Source organism: Anopheles cruzii, chromosome 2 (assembly GCF_943734635.1).
Source record: "Anopheles cruzii chromosome 2, idAnoCruzAS_RS32_06, whole genome shotgun sequence".
Classification (NCBI taxonomy): domain Eukaryota; kingdom Metazoa; phylum Arthropoda; class Insecta; order Diptera; family Culicidae; genus Anopheles; species Anopheles cruzii.
The window spans coordinates 59,031,304-59,057,943 of record NC_069144.1 but is presented as its reverse complement, the minus strand read 5'-3'; the positions used below and the strand labels follow the sequence as shown (position 1 = coordinate 59,057,943).

General features: G+C 52.5%; 1 protein-coding gene across 1 annotated transcript in view; it reads right to left on the bottom strand.

Annotated features, from left to right (window-relative positions):
* The window catches only part of LOC128277528 (fringe glycosyltransferase), a 102,552-nt gene that overhangs the window by 72,391 nt on the left and 3,521 nt on the right, over window positions 1-26,640 (bottom strand). The window contains exons 2-3 of the mRNA XM_053016000.1: window positions 23,518-23,973; window positions 2,428-2,476 (exon numbers count right to left, since the gene is read on the bottom strand). Of these exons, the coding sequence (XP_052871960.1) occupies window positions 2,428-2,476; window positions 23,518-23,973 (505 nt within the window). The remainder of the gene's footprint in view (window positions 1-2,427; window positions 2,477-23,517; window positions 23,974-26,640) is intronic.

Here is a 26,640-nt window from a genome sequence, read left to right as displayed (position 1 = left end):
TTTGTGTTCCATCAGGACAACGAAATGTCACGCACGTCTTTAGTGACTCGCCAGAAAGTCCGGGAGCTTGGTTGGGAAGTTTTAATGCATCCACCGTATAGTCCGGACCTTGCACTAAGCGATTGACACCTTTTTCGCGCATTACAAAATTTCCTGAGTGATGAAAAACTGAGATCAAAAAAGGATTGTGAAAATGGATTGCTCGAGTTTTTCGCCAATAACGACTAAGCCTTTTACAAAAGAGGCATTATAAGCCTACTTTGAAAAGACAACAAATTTTCCAACAAAACGGTACATATTTGACGAAATCGGACCATCGGAAGTATCTTAAATAATGTTTTGAATTTCACCCAAAAATAATGGATTTCTTTTTCCCCAACCTAATATATTGTTTACCCACGGTACCTTCGTTTAGGAGCGGAAGATCATGTGTCAGTGCGATCAAGAAGCAATTTCGCCAAAGAACTGATTCAATGAACCACACTTCTCAATAGCAAGGGCTACGCAAGAAACGTCCGAAGAACCCACCCAAAGGCCGGCCCGGAGTCGGAGAATGTCTCTTCATTAGTGAAATCCGAAAATATTTCCTTCCGACCCTGCTTTGTGGGTTGCCTCCGATGTTGTGGATGGCCGTTATAAAATTGTCTAAATTGTTGTTGACAGGACCCCAGCGATCCGCGGCGAGACATTTCGGGCTCGGAAAGCGCGTAAAGGGACGGAACGGAACTCGGTCCAGCCGGTAAACAAAGCCGAGAGAAACCCGAATGGAAAGTGAAACGTGCGCCCAACGGAAGGTGGACCATCAATCATTTAACGCAACAAGGTTCGGCCACGGAGCGTGGTCCGTGGGTTGTCTTTTGGACCTATGGGAACCATTAGACCGGGCGCGTAATCAAATCATGCCTTCAGTGTGCGGTTCCAAAGCTTAGAGGGAACTCTCTTTTGAAGGACGTTGCGATTTGTGCGTCATTTTAAAATATGTTTCAAATAATTAGACTACTTTTGGGGTTTCATCCTTCCTTTTTACAACTTCAAACCATCTTTTGGGCTCCCAAAGAAATTGGTCCAAACTCAGAAGCAAGTGTTGGCCTCCCATTTCGGTTCGCTTCGTTCTGTTCCGTTGCAAAAGCTTCGTTTCACTTTCAGGTGAAGATTTGCGACTCCGGACGGGGTTCTTCGAAGCGGTCGGCCTGAGAATTTCGGGTTGCTCCGAAAATGTGCCATGAAAAACGTTCTCGCGGCGAGCGGCGACCGGAATTTCACATCATTAGGAGGTATTCCGATCAGAATGTCACTAACAAGCTGACATTTATTTATGTATCGCCCGCCGACGAGAGATCGCCCCATCGCGGTTCGCGGTCGATCGTCGATTCTTACTTACTCCGTTTTTGCTCACCGTCTGGTTTTTCGGGGGTCGCCGGATTTATGGGGATTTCGTTTCATTATTTCGATCGATTTGTGTGCCCTTCCCTGCCGGAACCCTTCCTCTGGTGAGGACGGAAGGTGAAACTAGCGCGTACAGTGTCCTATGTCACGTGTCCGAACGTCCCAAATCCGAAGAAGGTCCGAAGGTGCAGTAAAACTGTAGTTTTAAAGTGGACACTTTTAATGGGAAAAGCAACGGAAACCTTTGACACGGCGACGGCTGTGGTTCGAAATGGATGGCCCCCGATGACCTGGGCCAAAAAATCTCAAATTCCGAAGTACGACCACAATCTTTACGACATCGCGGCCATGGTGCGTCAGACGAGGACCGGTGAGGCGACAAACAGGCCTCCACAGGGCTCCTCACAGGCTGATCCGATCACATCACTCAATTTAATGAGTTCGAGAGAAAATCAAATTATCCAAGACGTTGACCGGGCCGATTGAATTGAAAGCCGCGGAAACGCGTCTTCGTCCATTAATCAGCCGTCCCGTTTGTCTTTTCAATAGCTGCGGAAGACGGTCGATCGAATGCTGGGGTCGCCATAAAATGGGTCCCAAAATAGGAGACTTCGTCACCGGCCCGAAAACCTGAGGGAAGCATAAAATCGCGTCGCTAGAGACCCGATGGATCGATTCCGTGCAAGTGCCGGGACTAGGATTCGTGGAAACGGCCACCACCACTATCGCGCAAGAGTTGAGTCGTTAAAGTTTTAGGGGCAATGGCACATAAAGGAAGAAGCTTTTATTCGATTTTAATAAACGAGCATTCGGCCGTTTGGGAATATGATGCGATCTTAGCGGGCTGACCACCGGTCACGAAGTTTTGTGAATTTGAATAATTTTCCCCGAGAAGCTTCTAGTGTTCATCGTCAAATTCCCATTAGCCTCGTTGATAACCGATCACTAAGATCAGGGAATAGCCACCCATTAAGTGGATAGTTTCTTCCAGAACCTCAGTTTGGTTCCCAGCGGCTATGTAATAGAATAAACGTTACTTACTTGTCAACTTCTGGTAGTGCGCATCGTCGGTGTCGGTAAAGAACCACGTCTGGAAAAAAGCAAGAAACAATTAAAATCATAACATAGATCATACATGACTCAAAGAAGGATCCCGGACGCGATCGCGTCCGATCGATCGATTTTGATTGCGATAAATTGGCGAGAAAGTCAATAAAAAGCTAATCAACTTAATTATTCTCATTAAGCATTTCCGACGCGCCTTCAGCAGACTTTTCCTGCTGCCTGTTAGACCCTGGGGAATTCCCTCCCCAGCATTAGTTTTCCTCTAGGGGGCCCTCTTGGGCCGATTTCCTTTGCCGCCAAGTCTGGCGTGTTTGCGCCCGGACGCTTTTCCGCGCGCCACGATCTCGATCTTGACCAAAGCGGTGCCCGGGATGGTGAAAGGCCTTCAATATTCATTAGACAGCCCAATGCAGTGATTTAGGAAAATTGCACACCGTTCTCCGGGAAAGAGGAGGAAGAAGACCGAAGATCGTTGCCGATCGTTGCCGGGTTGATTGACAAAAAATCAAACATTTTCGTTCGCTCGCAATCGCTCGATCGTCCGGTGTGCGATTCTTTCGAATCTTGATCATCGCCCATCATCAGGCGGCCGGTTATCGGCGGACAGGGCGAGAGACAGACCGGGTCGCACAAAAAAACTGGTAGCTTCCTAATATGTACACATACCCCCCTCTCTGGACCGGCCCCGTGGCCCTGTCCTGTGCCGTGATTTCTCATGCTACCGACAAGACAAGCTGCCGAAGGGTCTCGTCCGCGGAGCGAGCATGGGAAAACAAGTAGAGCGAATGCGAATGCTGTGCAGTCGCGAAACCGGAAACCGTCCGGCGGTCGGTGCCGTTCTGTCACTGGTCCTCTCTCCAGAAAGTTGTGGCGCAGCGCGTATGTATGAGGTTGTCCTTTTTAGCTTATCGTATTTTAATCATCTCATCACCGGCGGCACCTTCCTGCGTGCGTCCACGGGGCCCTGGGCCCTGGGCCACGCAGCAAATGAGCCAGCAATTGCATTTTGATTGCATTCTCCGCCTGCATTTCGAGGCTGGCGTCTTGCGCCTTCGCCTTCGCTGTCTAAATTGAAGTCTCGCGGTTGATGCCTCCGAGCCCGGCGCGATTGATCGACCATTTGACATCGGGCAATCAGCATACAGGAGACAATTAAGCGATGAATGTGACGCAATTAAGGGCGCGCTGTGCCGGTCTGTGAGCCCTTATTGGGACGAGTCGGCGGGGACAAGCTGCCGATTGACTGGTTCGGCAGGGAATATCATTATTTGTGAAGGCGCAAGGATTGATCCTCTTCGACTTAGACGGGTGCTTGTGCCGAAAATATATCAACGATCGCGACTCGCGAACGATCCGTTTAATTACTTTGGGCCCGACGTGATCCAATTAACTTTAGAGAATGGGCAATTACAAGCCGGGTCAAATTTATTGGTGGTCGGTGTCAACGAGCGATTGTGAGCGATTAATTACTGGGATTTGCTCCACAAGTTATCGGGGTGCAGCATCGATCATCGCTCGACGCGGATCCAGACCGATCTTCTAATTGGATCGCACAGAAATGTTGTTCGGTGCACCGGTGGGTTTTTGGGAGCTTTTCCTCCACATTTTGCACGATCACTTCCGGTACTCGGCAAGAAAGAGGCGATCTTGGTGTCCCAGCAAAGGAAATGAGCTCAGAGAAACCAACATGATAAATCGTAATACCTTCCCTCCCGTGCGGTCGAACCGGGCATGCGTGAAGCCGCAAAGCGAGGGCACAGGCAGACGCTAGTCCTGTGTCCTGTGTGCGATCGCCTCAGAACGGCCCATTGGGAGCAAACTATTCAAATATCCATTTAATTTACTGACTCATTGTTCATTGATGCATAAATCAGTTTTCTGGGCCTCGCTTCCTCACCAGCGCTACATTGTGCTGCCGTTCGGCGGCGGTAAATGCAAATAAAATTGCGCTCGCCACGAGATGTTGCGGTTTTGATTCAACGACCCGGTGTTCTTCTTTCGAATCCGAGCTGAAGACACGGCTTGTCAGAGAAAGGATTTAAAAATCTAGAAACCCCAATAAAAAATAAATTTAGTAAAATAACTTCAATACATTTGAAGTTAGGTGATACTTGACAAAGATTGCTTCGATTGGCTCAAGTTCTCCAAGGATAAAGCTCAACAATGGATGCTCACATTACACATAGCGGTTGCCATGGAAACGCGTTGCTTCACGCGAAAGTTAATTCGCAGCACCGCAGCATCATTAGGACCCGCGAAAAGGGACTCGTTTTACAGTCCTTTCCTCCTGAAGGTTCGGGTTTTGACACGCAAGTGGTACGTTTGGATTTCACAAAGCGCGAGCCACAGGGCCGCATGAATAAATCCCGCGTACCTCGCGGCTCGGGCTGATCGGGAGTTTCTTTTCGGGTGCGAAGACGAAAACCGACAAAAAGATCTTGATAAACCCTCCCCCCTCAGGAACGGCTCTGACACTTTTGCTGGGCATTCTTTGGTGTCGTTCTGTGGCGATGGCAACTGGCTACAAAATTAAGATTTATTTGCTCATTGAAATTTCACATTATTTGTATATAACTCATGTTTTCGGTATGTTCTACACGGCCGGCCGCCGGTTCGGCTATCGGCCCATTATGTTTGGTGGAACAATCGAACCGAAACGTGTTGCTGGCGCGCGCGCGCGCCCATCCTTATGCCCCTTTGGTGGGGCCCTCTGAATGCTCGTGTACGAATCAAGTGCAACTTCATCACGATTCCCGCCGACCGCGCACCGATGATGATCCGCCGTTCGCGCGATCGTGTGCGGCGCACTCGGAGTGAGTTTGTTGGGTGGCAAAACAGATGCACTTTTACACTCGCGGCACGGCACGAAACGCGAGATGGGCTTCGGTTGACAATTCAGGCACAAGGATGCATTCCATCATCAGCATCGGCTAGCGGTCGATGCTGCTGCTATTGCTTATTTTGCTTCCCTTCGCTGCGCCAGAAGCAAAACACGGACGTGCTGATGAGGCGAGCGTTATTTATTTTTGCTAGCAGCAAACTTTAGCACGAACCCCCGGCGGTTTTTAGTTTCGCTGACACCAATTACCGGAAGGCGTTTGGTCAATGATTTTTGTGCGCCATTGAGCGCTGACTCATGACAAACAAACTATTCTTATGAATATGGAGTCAAACTGCTGGCCAACTTTCAAAACAAACGGGTCAGCACATTTTGAGTCCGCTTTGTGAAAACATTTAGCCAACCGCGGGAGGTAATTTGAGCGTTGCTTCGAGTGGCCCAAACAAGTGGCCCCCGGGGGTCACCGTGCCCGAAAAGATCAAAAAGCAGCGCGGCGTGCGTGAACATATGCGGCCTCCGACGTGTGACATCTCTCTGAGCGCCTCATAGAGTCACCCCACGCCATATGGTTTCCTTCTTTCGCATTCCTCCTAGGGCCAACATGTGGTCGGAAGATGATACGATACGTCGTCGCGCGGCCACGCGGCCAAAAGGGGGAAGAAATGTATCCGCACTATTTCCGAATGGCCCCGCGCGGAGAAGTGACGACACATCTCGCTTCTATTTTAATGTTCGGGGTGACAAATTTACTTCCCGCTACGCGCGCGGTGTACGATCGCGATCTTCAAAGATCACGGGCGTCAAACGGCGGAGATAAGTGGCGGGTGGCGGGTTTTTTTCCTTCTTTCCCCCCGGGTGCTTCATGCTAATGCTGAGCAGTAGCAGCAGCAGCAGCAGCATGTGAAAAAGGGTTTCCGCTTTTCCCGTAATGTTTTCTATCACCGCCTTTCGATTGTTTGAATTACACGCGGCGCGGCGCGGCCCTCCTGTTACACATGTTGCTGTTGGCGGCCACTTGTTTTGCGCCGTCTTACGGGCGCCTGGGAAAAAGAGAAAACTCGGCCGCATATTAATTAGTTTTCCTGTGCACCCTCTCTCCCGATGTCAATGACTTTTCCGCTGGTTCCCGTGAGCGCGCGCGATTCTCGGAAGCAGACCGAGTAGCACCGTTTTTCCTCGGACGCGCCTCGGCCGATTGTTGACACTTTGGGGGTTTTCCAACTCGACTGTTTCGAAAATGAGGCATTAGCAAAACAGAAAAAAACAGGGCCACACAAACGGTGGCAGTAGCAGTTATTGCCGAGAGGCGGGCGACATGTTCTCGGGTGACTCGGGCACGGACACGTATTTGTCTTCGTCGGCGGTTTTATGGCCTTTTTTTCTGTTGCCAGGCCAGGCCAGGAAAGGTTTCATTTTAGTGTGTTTTCCATATTCGTTCTGGTTTTTTTTTGGGCTCTTCGGGTCGCTTAAAACAGTGGAAGACACGCCGAAACTAAGAGTCAGTGCTTCCGTGCGACGTAAAGTGGCCGTCCCGTTGAGATAGATTGGTCTTTTTAACAAATGTTTGACTCATTAATTGTGGTGTTTTTATGGAAGTTTTTCAAGCTCTCAGGGTCTCAGGAAAGTGTGGAAGCTCCAGAATGTCTCCAGTATTGCTGCCGGAAAACGCGACTTAAGCGGATACAAATCCGAACCCGAATAAAGACATTGCGACCTGTTGCTAGAACCCTAGGCTCAAGCGAAAAACAAACTGCCTTGAGACGAAAGACACCGGGAACAGAATCTTCGCGTATCGCCCGTGGGCGTACAAGCATAAGCATAGGTCCACCGACCACTTCACGCTGCTGAAAGGCGAACAGAAGGAGCAAATAATGAGCGCGCGCATCAAACAGCGCTCAAGCCTACGCAAGTCGTTCGGGTTCGCCCCGGCGTATGTGACAACGTGTCACCGTCACCGGCCCCGGTCATTATCATTAAACAGTCGTTTGTTTGCACAAAACCACTCTTCACGACGACTCACGGGGCGAACATGTGCGAACCACGGGCCCTTTGGCCATTCGGATTGATGGCTGCACCGAACTCCTACGTGTGACGTGTGCAGAACTGCGTTAGACTGTCAACGAAATCACATTTTGCCCGACTTTATGAGTCCACGTGGTGTGCAGGTTGAGGTCCCAAAATGCAACCGCAACTCGTCTCCGGCGCATAAGAAACTTAATCCTCTTTCTCCGTGTGATCAACGGGTCATTAAATTGGAGTCGGAGGCTTCCATTCGTTAGCTATGCAAAGTGTTCCCCCAAAAACATGGCGCACGATAAAATCAAATCGACCGTTGCAATCAGCGGGATGCCTTTTCTTCCTTCCCAGCGTTCCAAAGGCTAAAGGGGGCTAAAGTATTTAAGTTATGATGTAGCGAATGCCTTTTCGGCGTCTCGCGATCGACGACACACATATTTGCACTTCATCCCGCACAGCACAGGACCATAATAGACGGGACCGGTTCCGGGAACATGCTAAAACTGCCGAGGCGCGGTTTTCCACGGATGCCCAACAAATCAATCAAGGTCCCAACCGAAAGGGCGGCCGGCCGGGTGCGGAAAATCTAACGGGAAGCGAGCTAAATGAAGCCTTCACTGTCTTTCCTTTTCTCTCTCTCACAAAAGGGTCGCCATGTGACGGACGGGGCGGGAAACGATTTTCACCGCCGCGGCACCGCGGTTTCCTTTGCCGCCACCGTTTATTGAGCGGAACGCTTTCCGAGGCCATTTTCTCATATCGCCGCGCAAGAAAACGGGGTTCGGGACGAGGATCGTCACCACTCCGTTCGCCGCCGCCGCCGCCATTCATCACATCGTGGGCCCCTGGGGAAGGCCGGCTTCAAGTGCATAGCGCGGTGCAGCGAAGCGAAGAACCTGACCCTGATTCTTGGGCACGACAAGATTAGTTCAAGATTTGGGCGCCCCCCGAGTGAGGAAAGGGGCGGGAAAAACTGCGTTCCACGGGGGGCCGGGTGTCTGGTTTGGATTGGAGACGACTGCAGACCTGCGATCGGTAGCTTTGTTGTTGTCGTCGTCGTCGACGCGGTTCGGAGGCAGCAATTACGAACACGATCGTGGGAAATGTTAATATAATTTCATTCCGCGCCACCGTACGCGGCAGAGCAGAGACCTACGCGGCGACGTCCGGTTCGATCGGATGTGTGAGGCTCGGGTTCCGACTGGTTGTCTGATGCTGTCTGATGTCGTTGATGGCTGAGTCTGACTTGTGTCATGCGGCCAGTGAGGAAGAGGAACATTTCCAGTCTCCGGTTTGTGTTGCATTTATATTCCTTTGACAGAAAAGTTTCTCAAAAGACTTGAGGACGGACAAACTATTTGTGTTCCCGAACTGATCAATTTTGTTTGTCAACATCTATCTAAGATTTCAATTTATTTTACCCCTATTTATTACAGAACTCGTAGGGACTCGCTTGATTGCTTGACGCTTCTCAAGTCGCTCGAACGCTTAATTGTTTGGGAAAATGTGTGCTCTCCTGAGATCCGAACCATTTCCCTGCGGGCATTCCAGGAACCGTGGCAAGAGGGGCGGCCACCAAACAACAAACGTGCTCGATTGTCTGCCGTGGCCGCTGTGTGTTTTGTTTACACTCAACCCAACCCCCAGACAGTGCGACATATGGTGCAACAGCAACATCGTGCACGGAACGGCCACACGCTTTTTTTGGCGCAATGATTCTCGGAACAAGTTGTGAATAAAATTAATTAATTCCAGCGCCACCGCCACCGCACAGCAGATCGCAGATCTGCTCCCGCTAACGGCTCTAACGGCTTGCTTGGATGCGGAACGCTCCTGATGACGCATACCGTCGTCGCAGATCGTCCCAACGATTGGCGGCCGCGCCAGTTGGCGCCATGTATGACAGGCCACTGCAAGGGGCACGTTGCTCGATGCTGCTAGAAGCATGCTGTCTCATCGGAAGTCTGATCGGGTTTCGGACCCGATTCCTGTTTTATGGATGAATCGCGGGACACCAGTGCCTTATCAGCTCGCCGAACTGAAGCATGTTCCACTTTATTTCTCAGGCGGGAAATCATTTCCTTTTCGCTGCGGCACTTGCTCGCATCGCGGCGAAACGTGATAAAAATGAGCAATTGTTCACCATTCCTCCATTTTGCTGTTGGCCCAAAAATGCTGCGGTTTCCATGGCAACCGCCAGCAACAGGTTGCTGTGCGTCTGGTGTGCTGAGCTGTCAATCCCTGGGGCGGTTCGTCGTTGGAACGTTGGAAGAGGCAGCAACACCCCGGCCGAACCTGTTCTTGGCCGCGCAGTGCCGGGGCCAAAGGGGTTGCGGCGCGGCCGCAGCGGTGGTGAATACATGAAACAATTATGTTCTTGAAACATTTGTGCACAGAAAGCAGCGTTAACGTCAGTTTGAACTCTGCTCCGGAGCAGGATTTATGTGAAACGGAACGGCGCTGCTGGCGTTCGGCAGAATGCGCAGAAGTGGCCTTGCTACATTCCTTCGTCGCTTTTTTACTCTTCTTGTTTTGCAAATAACCCCGTCCGCAACCGTTAGCAAGTGAAAAGTCAACGGTCCATAATTTCTTGTCCTGTTGTGTGTGCCGGGGTCCGCACAGCACGGGGTCCGGAAAGAACCAGATCACATTAGGCACAGTCGAAGACGTAAGGTTCGATACCCGATATTGGAGTTATATAATAATCGCGTTAAGAACTCTCTGTTTAATTATCGAAACCTTCGTGGGGTTTCTCGCTACGGCCGAGTTGGAATTGGGAACTCGCTCTACTTCTCTCCCACACACAACCACAGCGCGTGCCCGCGATCTGTACCGTTAAATTGGCCACCATCCTAGGGCGCGTTTCATAAATCAGAGATTCTTACCAACGGTCCCGGCCAGTGCCGAGTGTGGTCGGCACCTTTAACGCTTGGGCTCTACCCGGGGCGGAAGGTGCGACGAGCCTCGCCATGACCATGGCCATCTTTGGAAACCTCCACACAGCTCCACGACTGGCTGGCTTCCTGCTGGGAGGAAACGCTCTTTTTCTTAATCATAAATCTCGCGTTCGCGACCGAAAAGGCGCACCACTCGCGGCGGCGTCGGCGGCGGTTGTAATTTGAATGTGATTTTAATCATCGATAAAAAATGGAGTCTGACCTCTGGGCTGGCCGGGGGGACGGCCTAGCCGTTTGCAAGTTTGCGTGTTGAAAGAGCGATAGAAAGACAATACGCTTATCGGTTGGCCAAAGGCGAGCTGAGTCCAATCAGCAGCAGCCGGCAGCATAGAGCGCGGAGTCACCGGTGCCGAGGTCAGACCCGAAGGGGCCGATAGACATCATCAGCATCCGTGCGATGTGGTCCACGGTTTCGATTGTTTCCCAAAAAGTGCGGCACATCGTGAGCCGATGATGGATAGGCGATAATGCTTCGGAATCGTGAGCTACTCGGAGGTTGGAAACTAAAGCACCGCCGAAGCGGTCCGAAGCAATTGGCCTATCTGCGATGGCCAAAAAGGCTCGCAACGGGGGCCGGCTCATAAATAACAATTGACTTAATTTCGCATTAAACATATATTCCGGGAGGACAGCGGAAGTTGGGACGATAAAACTCTGGCCAACTGTGGGGAGAGCAAATTCTGGTGCCCTTTTTCGTTCCATGTTGTGCCGCGCAACAGTTGGTTATCGTCGGCCATCAACAAAACGGACCCCGACAACTTATGCTGCGCATTGCGGGCTGCACTTGCCAAGCAACGTTTAAACGTGGTTCTTTGTCTAAAAACAACCACCGTTTAAAAGTTCGGAATCGGAATTTGTAATGTCACCCGGCGAGCGGACTGCCAATTATGTAGATAAAATGGTCCCGGGGTCGAAGGTGCTACAGAGATGTGTGCATAACTTAACGGTCTCGTCGGGACCTTCGGGAAGTGTTGAAACGACAAATGAGATTGGAACCGGCCCGGTAAAGCACAGACTGCTGAAGGGCTGAAGTCCAACGACGGGTCATATCAGATGGTGGCCCGCCCCTGAGGGCCTGGCACTTCATTCTCTGATCCGGAAGGACCGTCCGCATGTGTGAGAGAAATGTTTAATTCATAAAATGCACCCAACACAACCACACCGACCGCATAGATCTTTCACATCACAGAATTTTAATGGTTTGTTTAATGCTGGCTCTCTGAGGGGCTGTAACCAGCGGCCATCGAGCATTGCACTTCCACTTCATTAACTGGATGTCCGCAAAGAGGCGAGGCGTGCATAAAAGAAGGCCACAATTGCAACTCGAAGGATGCGTTCGGCGACGAGACAATGTTAGTGCAATGCAGCACCGGCGTCGGCCGCGAAATTAGCATATTTGCATACATTTGCGTGTCGAGCGCGAGAAAAGACAAAGCAGAGAGAGAGAGCGAAGAAGCTTAATTTTCCATCGACCATCCCGCGACCGTGGGTGGTCCCGTGCGGAAAAGGATTCCGACGCGAAACCCGCCGAAAGTCGATCGCCAGCTGCTGCTGACCCGCTGGACTCGTTACCGGGAGGCGATGCACATTGTTTGTCCGGACCGGACCGGATCGACCGAGATCAGTTCTGGCTCATCTAAAGGCCTCGTAAGGACAAACGAGGTTCGAGGACTTTCTTGGAAGGCATACATTACGATGCACCCGATCGATACCGAGACCGTGCCCCTTAATTCAGGTTCACGCTGGTGCGTTGCAGCTTTTGTAAATCCCTCCAAAAGGATGTCCGCACCAAACCAAAGGAAAAAAGATGGTGGCCAATGGATTCGCGACCGACTGGCCGACCGACCGTTGACAACGCGCCCGTCCCGGTTGATTGTGATTTAATGATCGCGCGAAACTGAGCCCCTCAGTGAGCCCTTTTTCAATTACACGCTGACACCGGACCGGACCGGAGGACATAAAACCGTCGCCGGTCCGCCAGGCCGTCGGCTGATCATAATTAGTATTCGTCGCGGGTCCCATTTGTTCCGGTTCGTAAAGTGACACTCAGCCAGCGCGCGCGATCAAAGCCGATCGGTCGGCGTGCGTCGCGTCGCGGCGCGCCGATAGCAAACTGCAGTTTCGGGAACGAATCGGAAGGCCCGGAACACCCCACGCGCGCCCCCCGCAATCCGCGAAGGATGAGTGTGAAAAATTCATAAATAATATCCACATCCACCGGCACGGCCCTGCCCGGGAACGGCCGCTGCGCGAACCCGCGGCCGCCGTTCGGACGACGCGGGCTTCATAAATTAAGCCGTTGGTGGTCTCGGCCCGACCGTTTTGATGGTAGCGAAACGGCACCATCTTTCGGCCGGCCGGGGCTGATAAAAAAGAATTCTGATTTTATCGTAGACGCGATTTGCGATTTGCCTATTGCGCGGGGCCAAGGTGTTGGGCCACTCTCTCTCCGGTGGGGTCCCGTGGTGCAGCCCAAGGAAACGCGTTGTTTATTTGTTGTGCGGGGCTGTTAGGCCCCGGCCTAGGCACGGCGAGTCCGTGTTCGGAATCGCGACGACAGCCGACGATGGGTTAATATTTCGTTTAGACCCGTGGTTCGGGTTAATGCTAAAATATGCTTAGGACCTCGCCTAAGCCCCGTGTTGTAAGTTATTATCGAGCGTTTCGGGGTGGAAAATAAAACATATCTCTACCTCGGGTCGCGATCGGATGCGGCTTTAAAGTAAGGCTTTTTATGCAACTCGGAGCGACATAAACTATTCCGCCACAGTGTGGACCCCCCGGGGCGATCCGATTGTGAGTGTGAGGAGTTCCGTTTGGGGTCATCGTCGTCATTATGATGCTAATCGAACGGCGGCGGCGAATGATTGCTGAAAATTGTAATATACGACGTACACAAGCGAACTTATATTCAAATGCCATTCCGTTTCGGGTTCGGTCACATCTCTCTGGTCGAAGGTGTTCGAACTTAGAACCCCTTAAAGTCGAAATTGCGCCAAATTATAGAACCCGCTCGCCATCAGAAATTGAGCAATAAAATATGGAAACACCTTAAACGCTCATTGTTCTAGAGATCAAGGTGAGCCGATCCCGATTGAGGGCTGCGGCCATTATTTTGACCAGCGCTACACAATTCTAGTAGGCTCCCCGCCACCGATCGAGATCTGGAGCTAATGATTGTTGGCCGGTTGGCCGTTTTTGGAAAACAGACATCGTGTGACCGCTGCCCGGCTTCCCGAAAGGTGCATCATCAGCTAAATGGGACGCTTTTCTGGCCTAATAGCCGGTAATTCATTCGAATCTGGTCCACCCATTGTGCGCCAGGTTTTTTTTTGAGGATCTTGGTTCCGCTTTTGGTCACTCCCGTTTTTGGGGCGGTAACCCAAACGAAGCGAGTGTCGCTCGGGCAACATAAATAAATTTAGCAGTGCCATTAAAAAGTGATCAACGTGATCTTCAGCGAGTGACAGTTTCAGTCCTGCCGCTTCTGACAGTTGCCGGAACAAATCGTTGATCCGCCGGCCACCGGGCGAACGGGTAATTGAGATATTAGCATAATTTCGTTCCGTTAGTGTTTAAAACAAATTAACATCATGCAAAGGGGATCGCCATTTGTCTTTTCCATCACAAACCGGACAGAAACGCAGAGCAACGCGTTTGCATGTTGCTCTAACGTCGGTAAACTAGTGCGGGAGCCGATTGTGAACGAAGAAAGCGCGCCGGCCAGTAACTGGCCTATAATCGGCCCGGCTGGCCCGGTCCTTTCGCTGGTGTGTGCCCCGAAGGCGTCGTTGATCTTGGGCACGAGCGAGCCATCAAAGGTTCCAGCCCCGCCGCCGCCGCCAATTCTTCCGCCAATGGCCCGGGGTATTGAAAACGGGTTTTGCCCGGCTCCACTCCTCGGTTCCGAGCGGGGGCGTGCTTCGCCGGTCGCCGGACCTTATGTGCTTGGGGTGCCCGGGGCGAAGTGCTTGCTCCGTCGCGGCCGGTGATCTTATTACATCCGCACGGGCCGCGCGGCGTAGGAAGTTGTCCGCGGCAATCGCGGACCGGGCGCGGACTCGGTCCGCGCGAGCACAAATTGAATACAAAAAAAGCAAACGACCGGGGCTCGCGTTTCCACCCCGCCGCCAGAGGCGTGGTGGCTGCACTCTCGATCGGTCCCGATCGGTCCAACGGGTTGTGGTTGGCATGCGCTACACGGAACTGCATTTGGGCGGGGTTCCAGGGGTTCTCGGTAATCGGCCGGAGCCGCGTCGCGACGATCCAGTTTAAATTTCCATTTCGCGCGAATCGCGCAACTCGATCATAACGATCGCGGTGTGCGTGGTGGTTCGCGGTGCTGGTGCTGATGCGGTTCCGGTCCGGAGCCGAGTTGAAAGTTGATCCTCCGGGACTCGTGGTGATCTCGTGTGGGGTGCGCAATAAATGGAAATAATTTATTTCAGTCCTCTTTATCGGCACGGCCACGGCCACACACCTGAGAGTGTGGACGAAGTAGCTCCTCGGGTAGGTGTATGACACGTTCGTCGCAAGCGTTTGACCCCCGGAGGAGGAGTTCATCGAAACCCTGTCTCAAGTGGCGGGGTCCCCCACTGGAGCTTCGATTCCACCAATGATCCCCGAAAAGGGCCACGATGACGGTGCTGACAGTGCCGCGAAGGACGCCTGTATCAACATAATTATAATTTCGTGTGTTTGATTTGTCGAATGTTGTTTTTGTTTGTTTTCGCCGGCGTTGGGTTGCATCCTCTCCGCGATGGCACGACGCTTGTGGGCGCTGGGAGGGCTTCCCACGGGATGATCGCCCCCCCAGTGCCCGGCGGAACCAAATTGCAGCATCATGCGCCCCACTTAACCCCTGAGCGACGTCGAGTTCTCGAATTCTGTGCCGCGGGCCGAGCCGGGCGTCGCGTCGCGATTCTTAACCTTCGTTTGACGTTGAGTTGCGGTCAGCCAGCGATGATCTGACCACTTGTGGTGATGCTCCCGCCCGCCGGGCTTAATCCGATCCGGGATCCTCTTGAGAGGCCGGTTCGGCCGGTTGAAATGCCGGGTGTTGACTCACGGAAAAGTCGCTGACTCAATTGCTTCATTAAACTCGTCGCTGACGTCCAACAATCGCGTCCACTAGAGATCCTCGAGATCGTCCTGATTTGACTGTTGGCACAACAGCGACAGGAAGAATGCGGATAGAACAACACAACACCATCCACCGTAACGTCCCACCTCGACCGACCTAGCCTAGGGACGCGCATAGCGTGTTGGGTAAACAAAAACATCGGCCAGCCAACGCATCGGAGTGGGATGCTTTCGGTTGCTGAAAATCGGAGCATCCACTCGACGGAGTCCCACCGGGAAATGTTTGTTTAAAAAAGCGTTACTTTTTTGAATCGGCCGTTAAAGGCGCGTGAAAGAACTTTCTCGAGTCTCGAGTGCCACGAGGAACTAATTGATATTGAAGTTCTTGGCCTTCAAGAAGTACAAATTTTGCGAACCGAGTTTCCCCTACGTAGCGCCTGGTCTGTGGGTCGTGACGCAAGTGGCCAGCAGCATTTGCATACAAAGGCTCGCCGAAAAAAAGAACCTCAACCCCGTAGGACCCGTAGCAGTCGTCTGCGATCGTCATTTACTGATCTTTGTCTCGCCATTGTTGCGTTAGCATTACTTCAAAGTTATTCAGTAATAATATTATTTAAATAACGTGTTATGGGTCTAAAAATAACACCAAAACCCGAGTTAAAAGCAGAGACAACCTTGAAATGAAGGCAAAAACCTGCCTCGTGGCCTCGGCCACTTATGTGACGTGGGTGAGTCGATCGTTTCCGACTGCAAAAAGCACAGCTTAAAAGTCTTCCAGAGCCCGAGTCCAGAACCTCATTGAAATATTGATTTTATCGTCGATCCCCGGTGGCCCCGAGAGGAACGATCACGAGAAGATGCAAAGAAGCATGTGGTTTATCATTTTTGTGGACGTCACCTAAGTGATTTTTTGCACCAATAATATTTCTCAGGAGTCAGGACTTTGGGAGCCACACACACACTCGCGCCTAATATGAGTTTTGTTTCTGGTAACCTTTAATTGATTTCCGGCTCTCTCGGGAACGGATTAACATTTCTGCTTCGTGCGCGTCGATCGCGTCGGCCGGAATCACCGAAAAACACGACGCAAAAACGTGGCGCTACTTAAGACATTCCAGCGCGTCGTCCCAACGCCCGGGACGATCTAACGCCCTGGTCCACGCAACGGTCACACTTTAAGATGCGCATCGAATGCGCTTCTCGCGGCCGCGTGTGAGAGAACCATTTTGTAGAAAATCCCTCATTTTACGGCTAGCGAATTTCGGTGCGATGGAAATTAATTAGAAACCGGCCGCGCGGAATATTAATTCGAATCCATCCGAGCTGTGGAACAGACCGTTTCCGTTTTGGGTTTGTCTAAAAGTCGAAAGCGGAGTTGTAGCGGATCTCCGTAAAGTTTTCGTGAAAATAATTATGCTTCTTTGCATAGAAAACATTCCAAATAATCTCTAGCTTAGCGACCGGGAGTCACCGGGGGTCACAGATAAAAACCTCTATTTTATAGGGTGCCGCCAAACCGGAAAGCTCGCGATCGCGATCGCGAGCGTGCCTGAAACTTTTTCAAAGCCACACCTAGCCGAGTAACGCCGAGTAGGAAGAGACCCACGAAATAGAAGCACGCGGGAGTGAAAGGCGGCTAATGAAGCGTAATTACCCGTTGACCGATCTGATCAGCGTCAGTACCTTTTGGGACGCACGGCCCAAAAAGCCACTTATGACCCTCGGGTGCTACCACGGGTTGGTCTGGTCTCGGTGGTGCTCCAACTTACGCTCCACAATGGACCTTACTTGCGCGCGACGCAAGCAGCTTTTGGGTGTGATTATTTCGGGTGATGAATCAATTCTCGCGGATCCGCCGATGGATGTGGCACACCTTTCGGGGCTCCACTTTCTGACGTCTGCCTATTGGCTATTGTCGTGCCGTGTTTAGCCGTGTCCGTTGCTTGGAGAACATTTCAAAGTTTTTCTGGCTTTCCATTTCACAAAAACTCTCCACACAGAATGGCGCTCGAGAGCGGCGAGCGAACGGCAATAAAATCGCAATCGATCCTCATCTCATGGCGCGCGAGAGTGCGCGAGTGCGCGTTAGGTTTGATTATTAGACCCCATCACCCCCCCTGGACCTTGCGAGGACGGTAGCACCATTGCGAGCCATACAGCCAGGGGACTCTGAAGATGTTTTATTGCCATAATTCCAAGCGCCCCGCTCGAAGTGTTGCCCTTCGCGGCGGATCTGCGCGGGACGCGTGGTTAGCATAAATGAGTCCGCGGGTAGACGAACCTACGCTTTATTGGACATTTCCTGTCCCAGCCAGGGCCCCGCGAGGAGAATTTTATTACCCAACCTATTGGGAGCTCTAGATTTCGGTCCTGAGGTCCAGCAGCGTGAAGTCCACCGAGGGGGTTCGAAAGGCCCAATTAGGAGCAGATTTTGGATGAGGAAGAAGCGGAAAAAATAAAACTAAACTGAGTCGAGCTGATGCTCCAGTTCTGGCCCCCAGTCTAGAACTCAAAGTGTCAAGCTTTCCATCACGAGCAACAAATCTGTGCATCGCCGTCGGGCACACATGCAGGGCCCTCTAACGCAGCGCCATGTGGTGCGCATCAGGGGACCTAAATTATGCTAACGATCGAGGGCGAGTAGAAACAAATGCATAGCGAACTAATCTCTACTATTCTGTCTGCCTGCCTGCAGCACACGCGTTTCCCGCGCTGACTGACACTCTGCTTCTCTGCGCTGGGTCTCAGCTCAGTTCAAACTACAAATTACCGCCGCAGCCACAGAAGGTGGAGCACCGGAAGAACTTGTTTTGAAACACTCCGCCTCGATAATGATAGGCCTTTGCCGGTGCGCTGCACTATGCACTCTGTTGCTTCCTGTCGCTTGCAGCAGCTTGCGAACGGAGCCGCTCCGGGGATAGTTTCGTTTCGATCCAATCCTGACCACGGAAATGAATTGGCGTTTGGCCTTATCAATAACCGACCCCCTTGGAGCCTGCGGATAACTGTTGCGTGTCACTCAAAACATCGATCGATGAAGACATCACCGATTGTCAGCGACATGATTGATACAACCCGCGCCGGCTTCGCGTTGATCGACATCGATCTTTGGAATCGATTGCAGTCCGCCCGTTACGGGATGACGCTGCGGAACAAATCTGCATACAAGCGATCGAGCGAGCTGCTGCAGAGGTTCGAGTCATGGCCGATATTATTGAGCCATCGATACCAATATTAGCGAGCCCCACACACCGTTCTATTGCATGCAGATTTCTGAGACCGGCCGGCCGGCCTCGGTGTGGCAGCTGCAAAAATCAGCATAAGGCCGTAGGTCTTCAGCTCCGTAGCCCCGAAGAAAAGAGCCCGCATCTGTCTGGCAAAACGGGCTGGTAACCTAACCTTCGGGACGGGGAAGGGTTTGACGATTAGTGCGACAAGCATGGTGGCCGTTGGCGAGATTGGTGCGCTTGAGAGCAAACTGCACGCCGAGCCGCGGTCAGACCCCCGGGCCAGGTAATGTGTGTACATTTGCAATTTAATGAAGGCATAAAATGCATTTCATTCCTTCCGGAGATTGTCTTCGGCCAGCGGGAAAAGGGCCAGGGAACACACAGACAGACACACGAGCACACGAGCTGATGCACTTGTGGCTGTCGCGAAAGGTAAATTGTAGAGCAAAAATGAAATGACCCGTATCTTGGCTTTTCTTGCGTTTGCCGTTTTTATCTGCCTCTCTCTGCGGGCGCTCGCCACATTCCGCTGTCCGTGTCCGCGGACATCTTCGTGTCTGCTTCGCGCGAATAGAAACGGAACGGAACGCATCGCACTGTCCTCCCCGGTCCCGGTCCCTCCTCCTAAACCCCATAATCATGCGGCGCGGAACACGCAGACACCGAGCAGAGAAGTGGCGCAGTGGAACCGGACCAAAAGATATTCGCCAATATAAAAACCAAAAATGGCACACACAACACATAAAATGTAAAACAACGGCAGCAACATGTGCCACCAGCAACCCGGTTTCGGGCCGTGGCCGTGCTCGCTTGCTGGAAAATCATAGTCCCCGGCCCACGGAGCCTCCCCGTGCTCCGTGCTCCACACACATAACCGAATCGAGAAAAAATAGCATATAATATGCAATGAGAAGGGATTCAAAACTCGGCGGACCCATTGTCTGCCAAGCGATGGTCCGCCGATGGTCGCCGCTGGCTGTTTGCCAGCCGGAGCCGGAGCCAGGTTTAGACGCCTGGTGAGACGCTCGACCAGGAGCCTTTGTAATCGCTTTGTGCCTTCCCCGACACACAGACCGGACCGTATCAGAACCGTTCCATCGCCGTTCGCCGTGGCCACAAAAAAAAACTGCACATTAGAAGCGGGCGAGGGGCGCAAAAATGAATTCTACATTTAACTGTTCCGGCCAGCCGAAGCATAAATTGGCGGATCGGACTAGCACATCTAATGCTCTACGGTTCGGATAATTGCTTTGCATGCGAGACTCTCTCGGGCGAGGATCACCCGAAACAGGCCTCGTTAGAGGCCGATCGGTCCGAAAAAGAAGGGATAAACGCACTTTACTCAGCTGCTTCTTACTCAATCTGATTGTAAACAAAATTCCGTTCGTACAAATCTGGCCCCGAAAAATGTATGTGTCTCCCTCATCCGATTCCCGACTTCAGCCAGCATATTCCGATACATCAGCGCTCGCCTAGGGTCCCAGACGTTAGGGTGTTCGGTGGGTGCTCAAATTGTATCAAGTCACAGCCCGGGTCCCCTCTATTTGTCGTCGCTCAATTATCCCTGTCGTTTCCTGGGCTATGATTAACACATTACCGTGGCCTGTGGAGGGGTCCCAAGCGGTGCGGTAGCGACCAAATCTGTAAGCCACCGGAGGGCGATGCTCACCGAGCGACCTTATGCGTGTATTTACCTTCACTAATAGCCCTCGGGGTTTCCCGAGATCGGGCACGTTAGATATCCTGCGGCCCAATATCGGGAACCTGTCTCACCCGGGATCAGGTTCAATGAACTAGCGGTCGGGTTTCATAGACCCACGAGGTAGGGTCAAAGGATACGGAGGTCCGGAGGTAGACGAATGGACGAAGGTAATTTTGTAATAAGCATAAATTCATCTTTCTTCACTCGCTTCGCTCTTTGGCGCATTCAGCCGCACCACCGACCGTATTACCGATTCGTCTAGGATGCAACTGAAACCGATCGATCCCGCTTCCGATCGGCCGAAGGTCGCGCTCCGGACGAACGAAGAAGAAGGCGGCGAAGGAAAGCCAATTTATTTCTTCACATCGGCGACGAAATTGAAACCAGCTGGAGATCATCGACGGCCCCGATCGATACCCGGGGACGGGCGGCCCTGGAACACAATGTAACTAATTGATTCAACGGCGGATCCCATCAACGAAACCCCGCGGGGGTGTGCTGCTGCCAGCCAGATGATCGGCCTCTGTTTCCCGCGCCGCTGATCCCGATGATCGAACTAGAAGAAATCAACCCGACCGACGAACAACAATTGCCGGCCGCCGAGGCCTTGGTTTTCTTATGTTGGCAAAATCTTCCTTCGGCTTCGGGTGCCGGAAACCTCAGGGATAATCGATCGATCGCCACAGTAAATAGATCGCGCGGGGCCGGGTGCGAGAAACGTTTTATTTTGTGATCCATCATGCGACGTGCGCGAGCCAGGAAGCCACCGCCAATTACTCATCGGTGACGCTCGGGGGGCAAGAATGTTGCGACATGCGAAGGCAGCGACCCAGAACAGGCCCAGCTCGGTAGATAACCTTGCTGCGATAAGGGAACGCAGAGAGACGGCGCGGCCAGGAATATGTTTGTTTAGGTTTGCGACACATTGTATTCACTGTCCACGGCACCCGGTCCCGAATACCGGAGCTGTCACAACGGAGGTGATTGATCACGCACGGATTAACGAGAAGCTCCTGCTCCGGCGGCGACGACCGAGCGGAACTGGTTTGCTGGTCCCGGGCATGTGTAACCCGGGCACAGGTGGGGTATGTATTACGGATTTATTATTCATAGCCTCGCCGAGGGTGCTTCCCGGGGCCTCCCCGGGTGTATGTTTTGAGGGATTGATTTGATTAGACGTCAACGAAAAGGACGCGCGTGGGGAACCTCACCGCCTGACCGCCTGACAGCTCCGAACTGGCTCCTGGTCCGGGGATCAAAGAGTTTCGATCGCCTCACGGGAAGGCTCTTTCGCAATTAAAAAGGTAAACCCCAGTCGGAGTGAGTTGTCATCCATTAGGCGCGAGTGACAAGGCCCGATTGAATGTAGAACAAGCTTTTTGGGGTTCGATTAGTCGTCGTTGACTAACGAGAATTGGCTGGCTGCCTGGCGAAGAAGTCAAACTACTTCTCAAACTACGTCGCCAGTCACTGTGAGAAACTCGGCTTCTCTTTCCAATCTGGATTCCTCAATGTCCGCGGCCGGGTTGCTGCACTTTTGAACCGATCGATCGGGTTCGATTTGAAATAAACAAACAAATCATCGCGCGGCGAGCATCGCCCAGAGTTTCTTTGTTGCACGGCGTTCCTTTTGGCCGGGGAAGCAAAACCGGAGCAAAACTTGTGCTTGACAGCTCACTCGGGTGCATCGTGAGTCCGTCGTGGACGCGAAAAAAGCTGCAACCCATGCACATCTTAATTGCAACCGAATGACGGTGCAGCTTCCCGGCCGGCCCGACAGCCTCCCGGGCTACGCCTTCTCCGGCGGCGGCGGAAGGTTTCCGGCACCCCACGGGAACGGCTCCTTTTTGTCCTCGACATGCCCTTTTTCTGCAGTCTACTTTACGCTATCGGCGTCTTAATCGGCACCGCTGATTGGGATGTTTGCCTACGGTCGGTCGGTCGGTCTGGCGGTCGGTCGGCTGCGGTCTATTTATTCTCGAGTCGCCGAGCTTTATTTGCTTTCTGGCGACGCAACCAGCAAGCAGGTTGCGCAAAACTCTAGAACCAAACCGCGCGGTGACGGCCAGGAATGATCAACCTTATCGAGCCGATAACGAATCAACATCAATAACGGAGCATAAAAAGCAACTTCGGTACGCTTAAGTTGCTTCCAGAGGATGAAGATGTTTACTGAATGACTTCTCTTTACGTTCAATACTTTGTTGAAAATCATTTAAATAAAACGTTCATTTTGAACAGCCTTTCTTTAAGGATCTTTTCTTCCAAACAAATGGCCCTTTTAGGCGAAGTTCAGCAGGCGCTGATCTCGTGTAATTATTTCGAAAGATTAAAGAAGTTTTAATCCTAGCAACCTTTGGTCCGACTGCCTACTTCAAAATAAATGGAGCGATTTGCCAAAGGGCCCGCTCTCTCACCCGCTCTCAGGAGTGTCTTAATCTTTTAGGAACAATTATTGAAAGAGGGTCCCGACTATTAATTAACGCAACCCACAGCCGCCGCCGGGTTGTGAAAGTCAGGCAAGCGTAAAATAAAGTATCTTCTATATTTGCCATAAAACTTGCCGCCTCTAGCTCGGGCCCCGGGGGCGCTTCGGGGTTTCTTGTTGTGTTCCTGACACTTTTGCAGTGGTGGTTATCATTTTACACTTCGGAATAATAATTACAGGTCCCGCGCGGGTCCCAAGGGCGTGAAGAGCCGGGACAATGGGCCGCCACAGAATGCAAACTTGTGCACAGACTTGCATAATATGCTGATACGTGGCCGCCGACCAAGAACTTTCTACGGCCGTGGCCACGTGAAGCCGCTTGAAAAAGGGGCCTTTGTGACCGTGGCGTGGTGCCGCCGCCGCGTGTGGTTTTGTATAGTTTCCGCTTCGTCATGCGGAACAATTGCCGCACTCCCAGGTTTTCCCCTTTTTTTGCCCATTTTGGTTGTGGTTCCTTCCCGGAACGGGCCGGAATGATGTTCATAAAAACGTAAGCGTTTCGGGAGATTTTTGACCTAAAATGGAAAAAATCTTACAAAAATACCGTATTTTTAGGTCTGCTCTTCAAGTCACGTGCTCACCGGACTCACCGGTTTAAGCGATCTGCGGGAACGATAATTAAGTAGATTGACCACAGACAGACAGAAAGGTCGAAACCACGCTGTCGTGTGGTTCGTTCATCGGAAATCGGAGATAATCCGACCAATTCAAGGTTTCTGTGCGAGAAGGGGGCATATCGTGTGCGCTCTTACCTGTTCCTTCGCCAGCTGGTACCAGGTCTTGATGATCATCTCGAGCCGCGTGTCGTGATAGCCTTTGGTCGTTTTGACGCTGATCAGCAGATCGTCCAGCTCGGTCGTCGGCGGTTTCGGGGTGCCGGTGACGGCCGGCACCCGGTGCACATCGTACAGGGTCCGTTGATCGTCGGGCGCAAGGTACCGCGCGTCGGACGGAGTCGCCCCACCTGGCCGTGGCCCGGAACCACTTGCCGGAACCACAAACCTGTGTGCCGCTTGCTTCACCCACTTCGCACTTTTCACCGCTTCGGCCCCTACACTATTACTATCGAGCACCTTCCCGCTACTATCATCACCCGCGGGCAGCAGTACGGAGTTATCACGCTTGCTTATCACAACACTGGCGTCGGCCGCAGGCCGCAGGGCACTACCGGCTCCGCCGAGGATTAGGGCACCGAATGACTGAATATCCTGGAAGGGAAGAAAAGGAACGATAATGAGTCGATGAACATTTCAAATAGGAACAGCTACATATTCAATGACTACTAGGATCGATATTTCGGAAACCACCGCTATGAAGCCGTGATGGCCATCTTCGTTAGCAGCATCTCTGCTCCGGATCTGGCCGGCAGGTGCATTAAATGGTCGTCGTGGCCGGCCCCGCCACAGGATGCATTCCACAACCCAGCACGGAGCACCATGCAAAACCAAGTTGTCACGAACTCGATCGAAAGCAATAGCGCCATCGCCGGATGACACAAAAAATGCAACATAACCTTAGCACGATCCTGAAACCGGATTACGCCATTTAGAGTGGCGGCAGGTGACTTGCGGACTTGCGGCACGATCGCAGAGGACAAAGAAGATCGCCGGTTCGAGAGCGATAACCTTTCGGCACGCACCGGCGGATCGTAGGGTAAACATTAGACCGGGCGGGCACGCGCATAACTCGCTTTACGATGCACAACTCGCTGGGCAGGGTGGGTCTCCTTTGCTTTCTGTTGGTGCAGTTTCCGGCCCGGAAGAAGCCAACCTGCACACGCTCTCGTCGGCGCACCGGAACCTCGCGTCATCATCTCGGTCGACACACACACACGCCAGGGCGTCTTATCTTATCCCTCGGGCCTCGTTAATGTTTGCCCTCACATGGCAGTGCCAGTGTGTGCGTGGAGTTCCTTCGTATTTTGCGGTAGTTGTGTGCCGTTTAAGACGCGCCTATGCTCCAGTGTTCGCGGGCGCCCGCAGAAAAACACTTCTAATAACGCGGCAAGTTCCCACGGTAGTCACGGTCAGGTAAGCTTCTTGCGTTCGCGCGTTGAAGCGGAAGGGCAGTAAAAAGTTGAAGAGCCTCTCAAGAGCAACAAACAACCTCGGGCCGGCCCGGCCAGGCACTAGGCGGCGGTCCCAAGCTTTGCACTGATTAAATTCGAATAAATTTCAATTACTTTTCATGGCCACTGCTTTCGCTCTGCTCTGCCATGGACAGCCCTCCGACCGGGTCTCTTTCTCTCTCTCGGGGGACGAATTGGTGTGTGAAGAAATGATCGTCGAAGAGTCGCACACCAAGCCGATCGCTTGGGGTTCGTCGCTTGTTGCCGCTACGAATCGTTTGTTTTACGATAACGAGGAAATCACCGAGAGGGTCGCTACGGCGGCCCACCACTCTATTACAATACGCATCGTCGCGGCCTAGCCCAGCCCTGCGTGTGTGTGCGTGTGTGTTTATATCTTCGTCATGCTTCGTTGGCCGATCTAATTGAAGCGCGTCACCGCCGCCGCGTCTCCGTCCTTTCGGCTGGCTGTGTTTGTTGTTGTCCCCCCCCGCGCAGGGTTCCCATCCTGTATGTCGTGTTTGTGCCGAGAATGGCTCATAAAAACATGAAACAAACGAACGGGCGCGATGCTCACGGTCAGGAATTACGGCGCATGTGACTCTCCTGGTTCACGGGGTCACGGGCGTGTAAAGTGTAATCTTCACCGGTGTACAAATGATATGAATGTGTAACATTTTCACCAGAATTTGTTCCGTCAGAGTTTTATGACCGCCGCCGAGAGGCCGTGAATGTGAGCCCGTTTTGATGCCCGGCAAACACCGTCATCCGCGTGTGTTTAATGTGCCGGGCGGAACAGGTTTTATGGCCGCCCCCCGTTGGAAATCTGGATGAGAGCATAATTCGGTGGTAAAACTTCTCAGAAACGCAGCACGGGACACAGCCGAAGTGTCTTGCTGCGCTTCCCGAGTCAAGATGAACCATTTACCAGTCGTGGCCGGCGGTTCAATAAACCCCGTGGTCGAAGGGCCCGGATCTTTACCCTAGTCTTTAGCCGCGATTAGTTGGTCGGCCCCGGGCCCAGCCGGGTCTGTCAGCGAGCTTGTTAGATATGATCCTCCGCCCCGTCCGCGGTCACGTCCGGTCGAGAACGACGTAGAACGGTGTGTGTCTAGCCCGAAAACGCTACCCGAAGCCAGCTTCCCGAAACCAGAAGGCAATCTTTAACGCGTGTGCGCACACGTTTGCGCGTCCCTTTCTACGGCCCGGTCCCGGACTCCGGGCTGTCTTAAAAGCTTCCGCTAATTTTCCAATCAGAATACAAATGATCCACAATCGTGCTGCAGCCGTGCCCCTTAGAGAGCCGGCCGCCGCATACTTAAACTCGGGGCCACAGATGGGGCCTCCAAAGTGAACTCCATCAAATGGGCCCCCGAACCGCGCCCCGAACCGAAAGCGGAAAGCGCGGGAGAAGCGCGCACGAAAGCGCACGGAGTGATAGATTCGTTTCCAAAATGGTTCGATTCAATCTGGGGGGATTGAACGCAATTAGGCCCCATATTAAGGAGACAGCAAGACGCTGCTTCTTGCTGCTGGCGGTCAGTTTTCGGTTTCGTTCGCCCCCCCGCCCGGATGGTCGGCTGATCGATCGTTCAATCGATCGGCCAGGGGAGTGTACCGGTAGGTAAAAAGGCAGGTGGGCTTCCTGCTTAACGCTCCTGGTTAACGTGGCGCAACCGAAAACGGTATCGACGCTGGCAGACATCTTGAATAAAGGTATCGTCCGGCAGAGGAAAAGGTTTGCTAAAAGCTTTGCGACCAAAATAGCGAGTTGAGGGCTCCCCGCCGGCCCGGATTTCTCAGGACT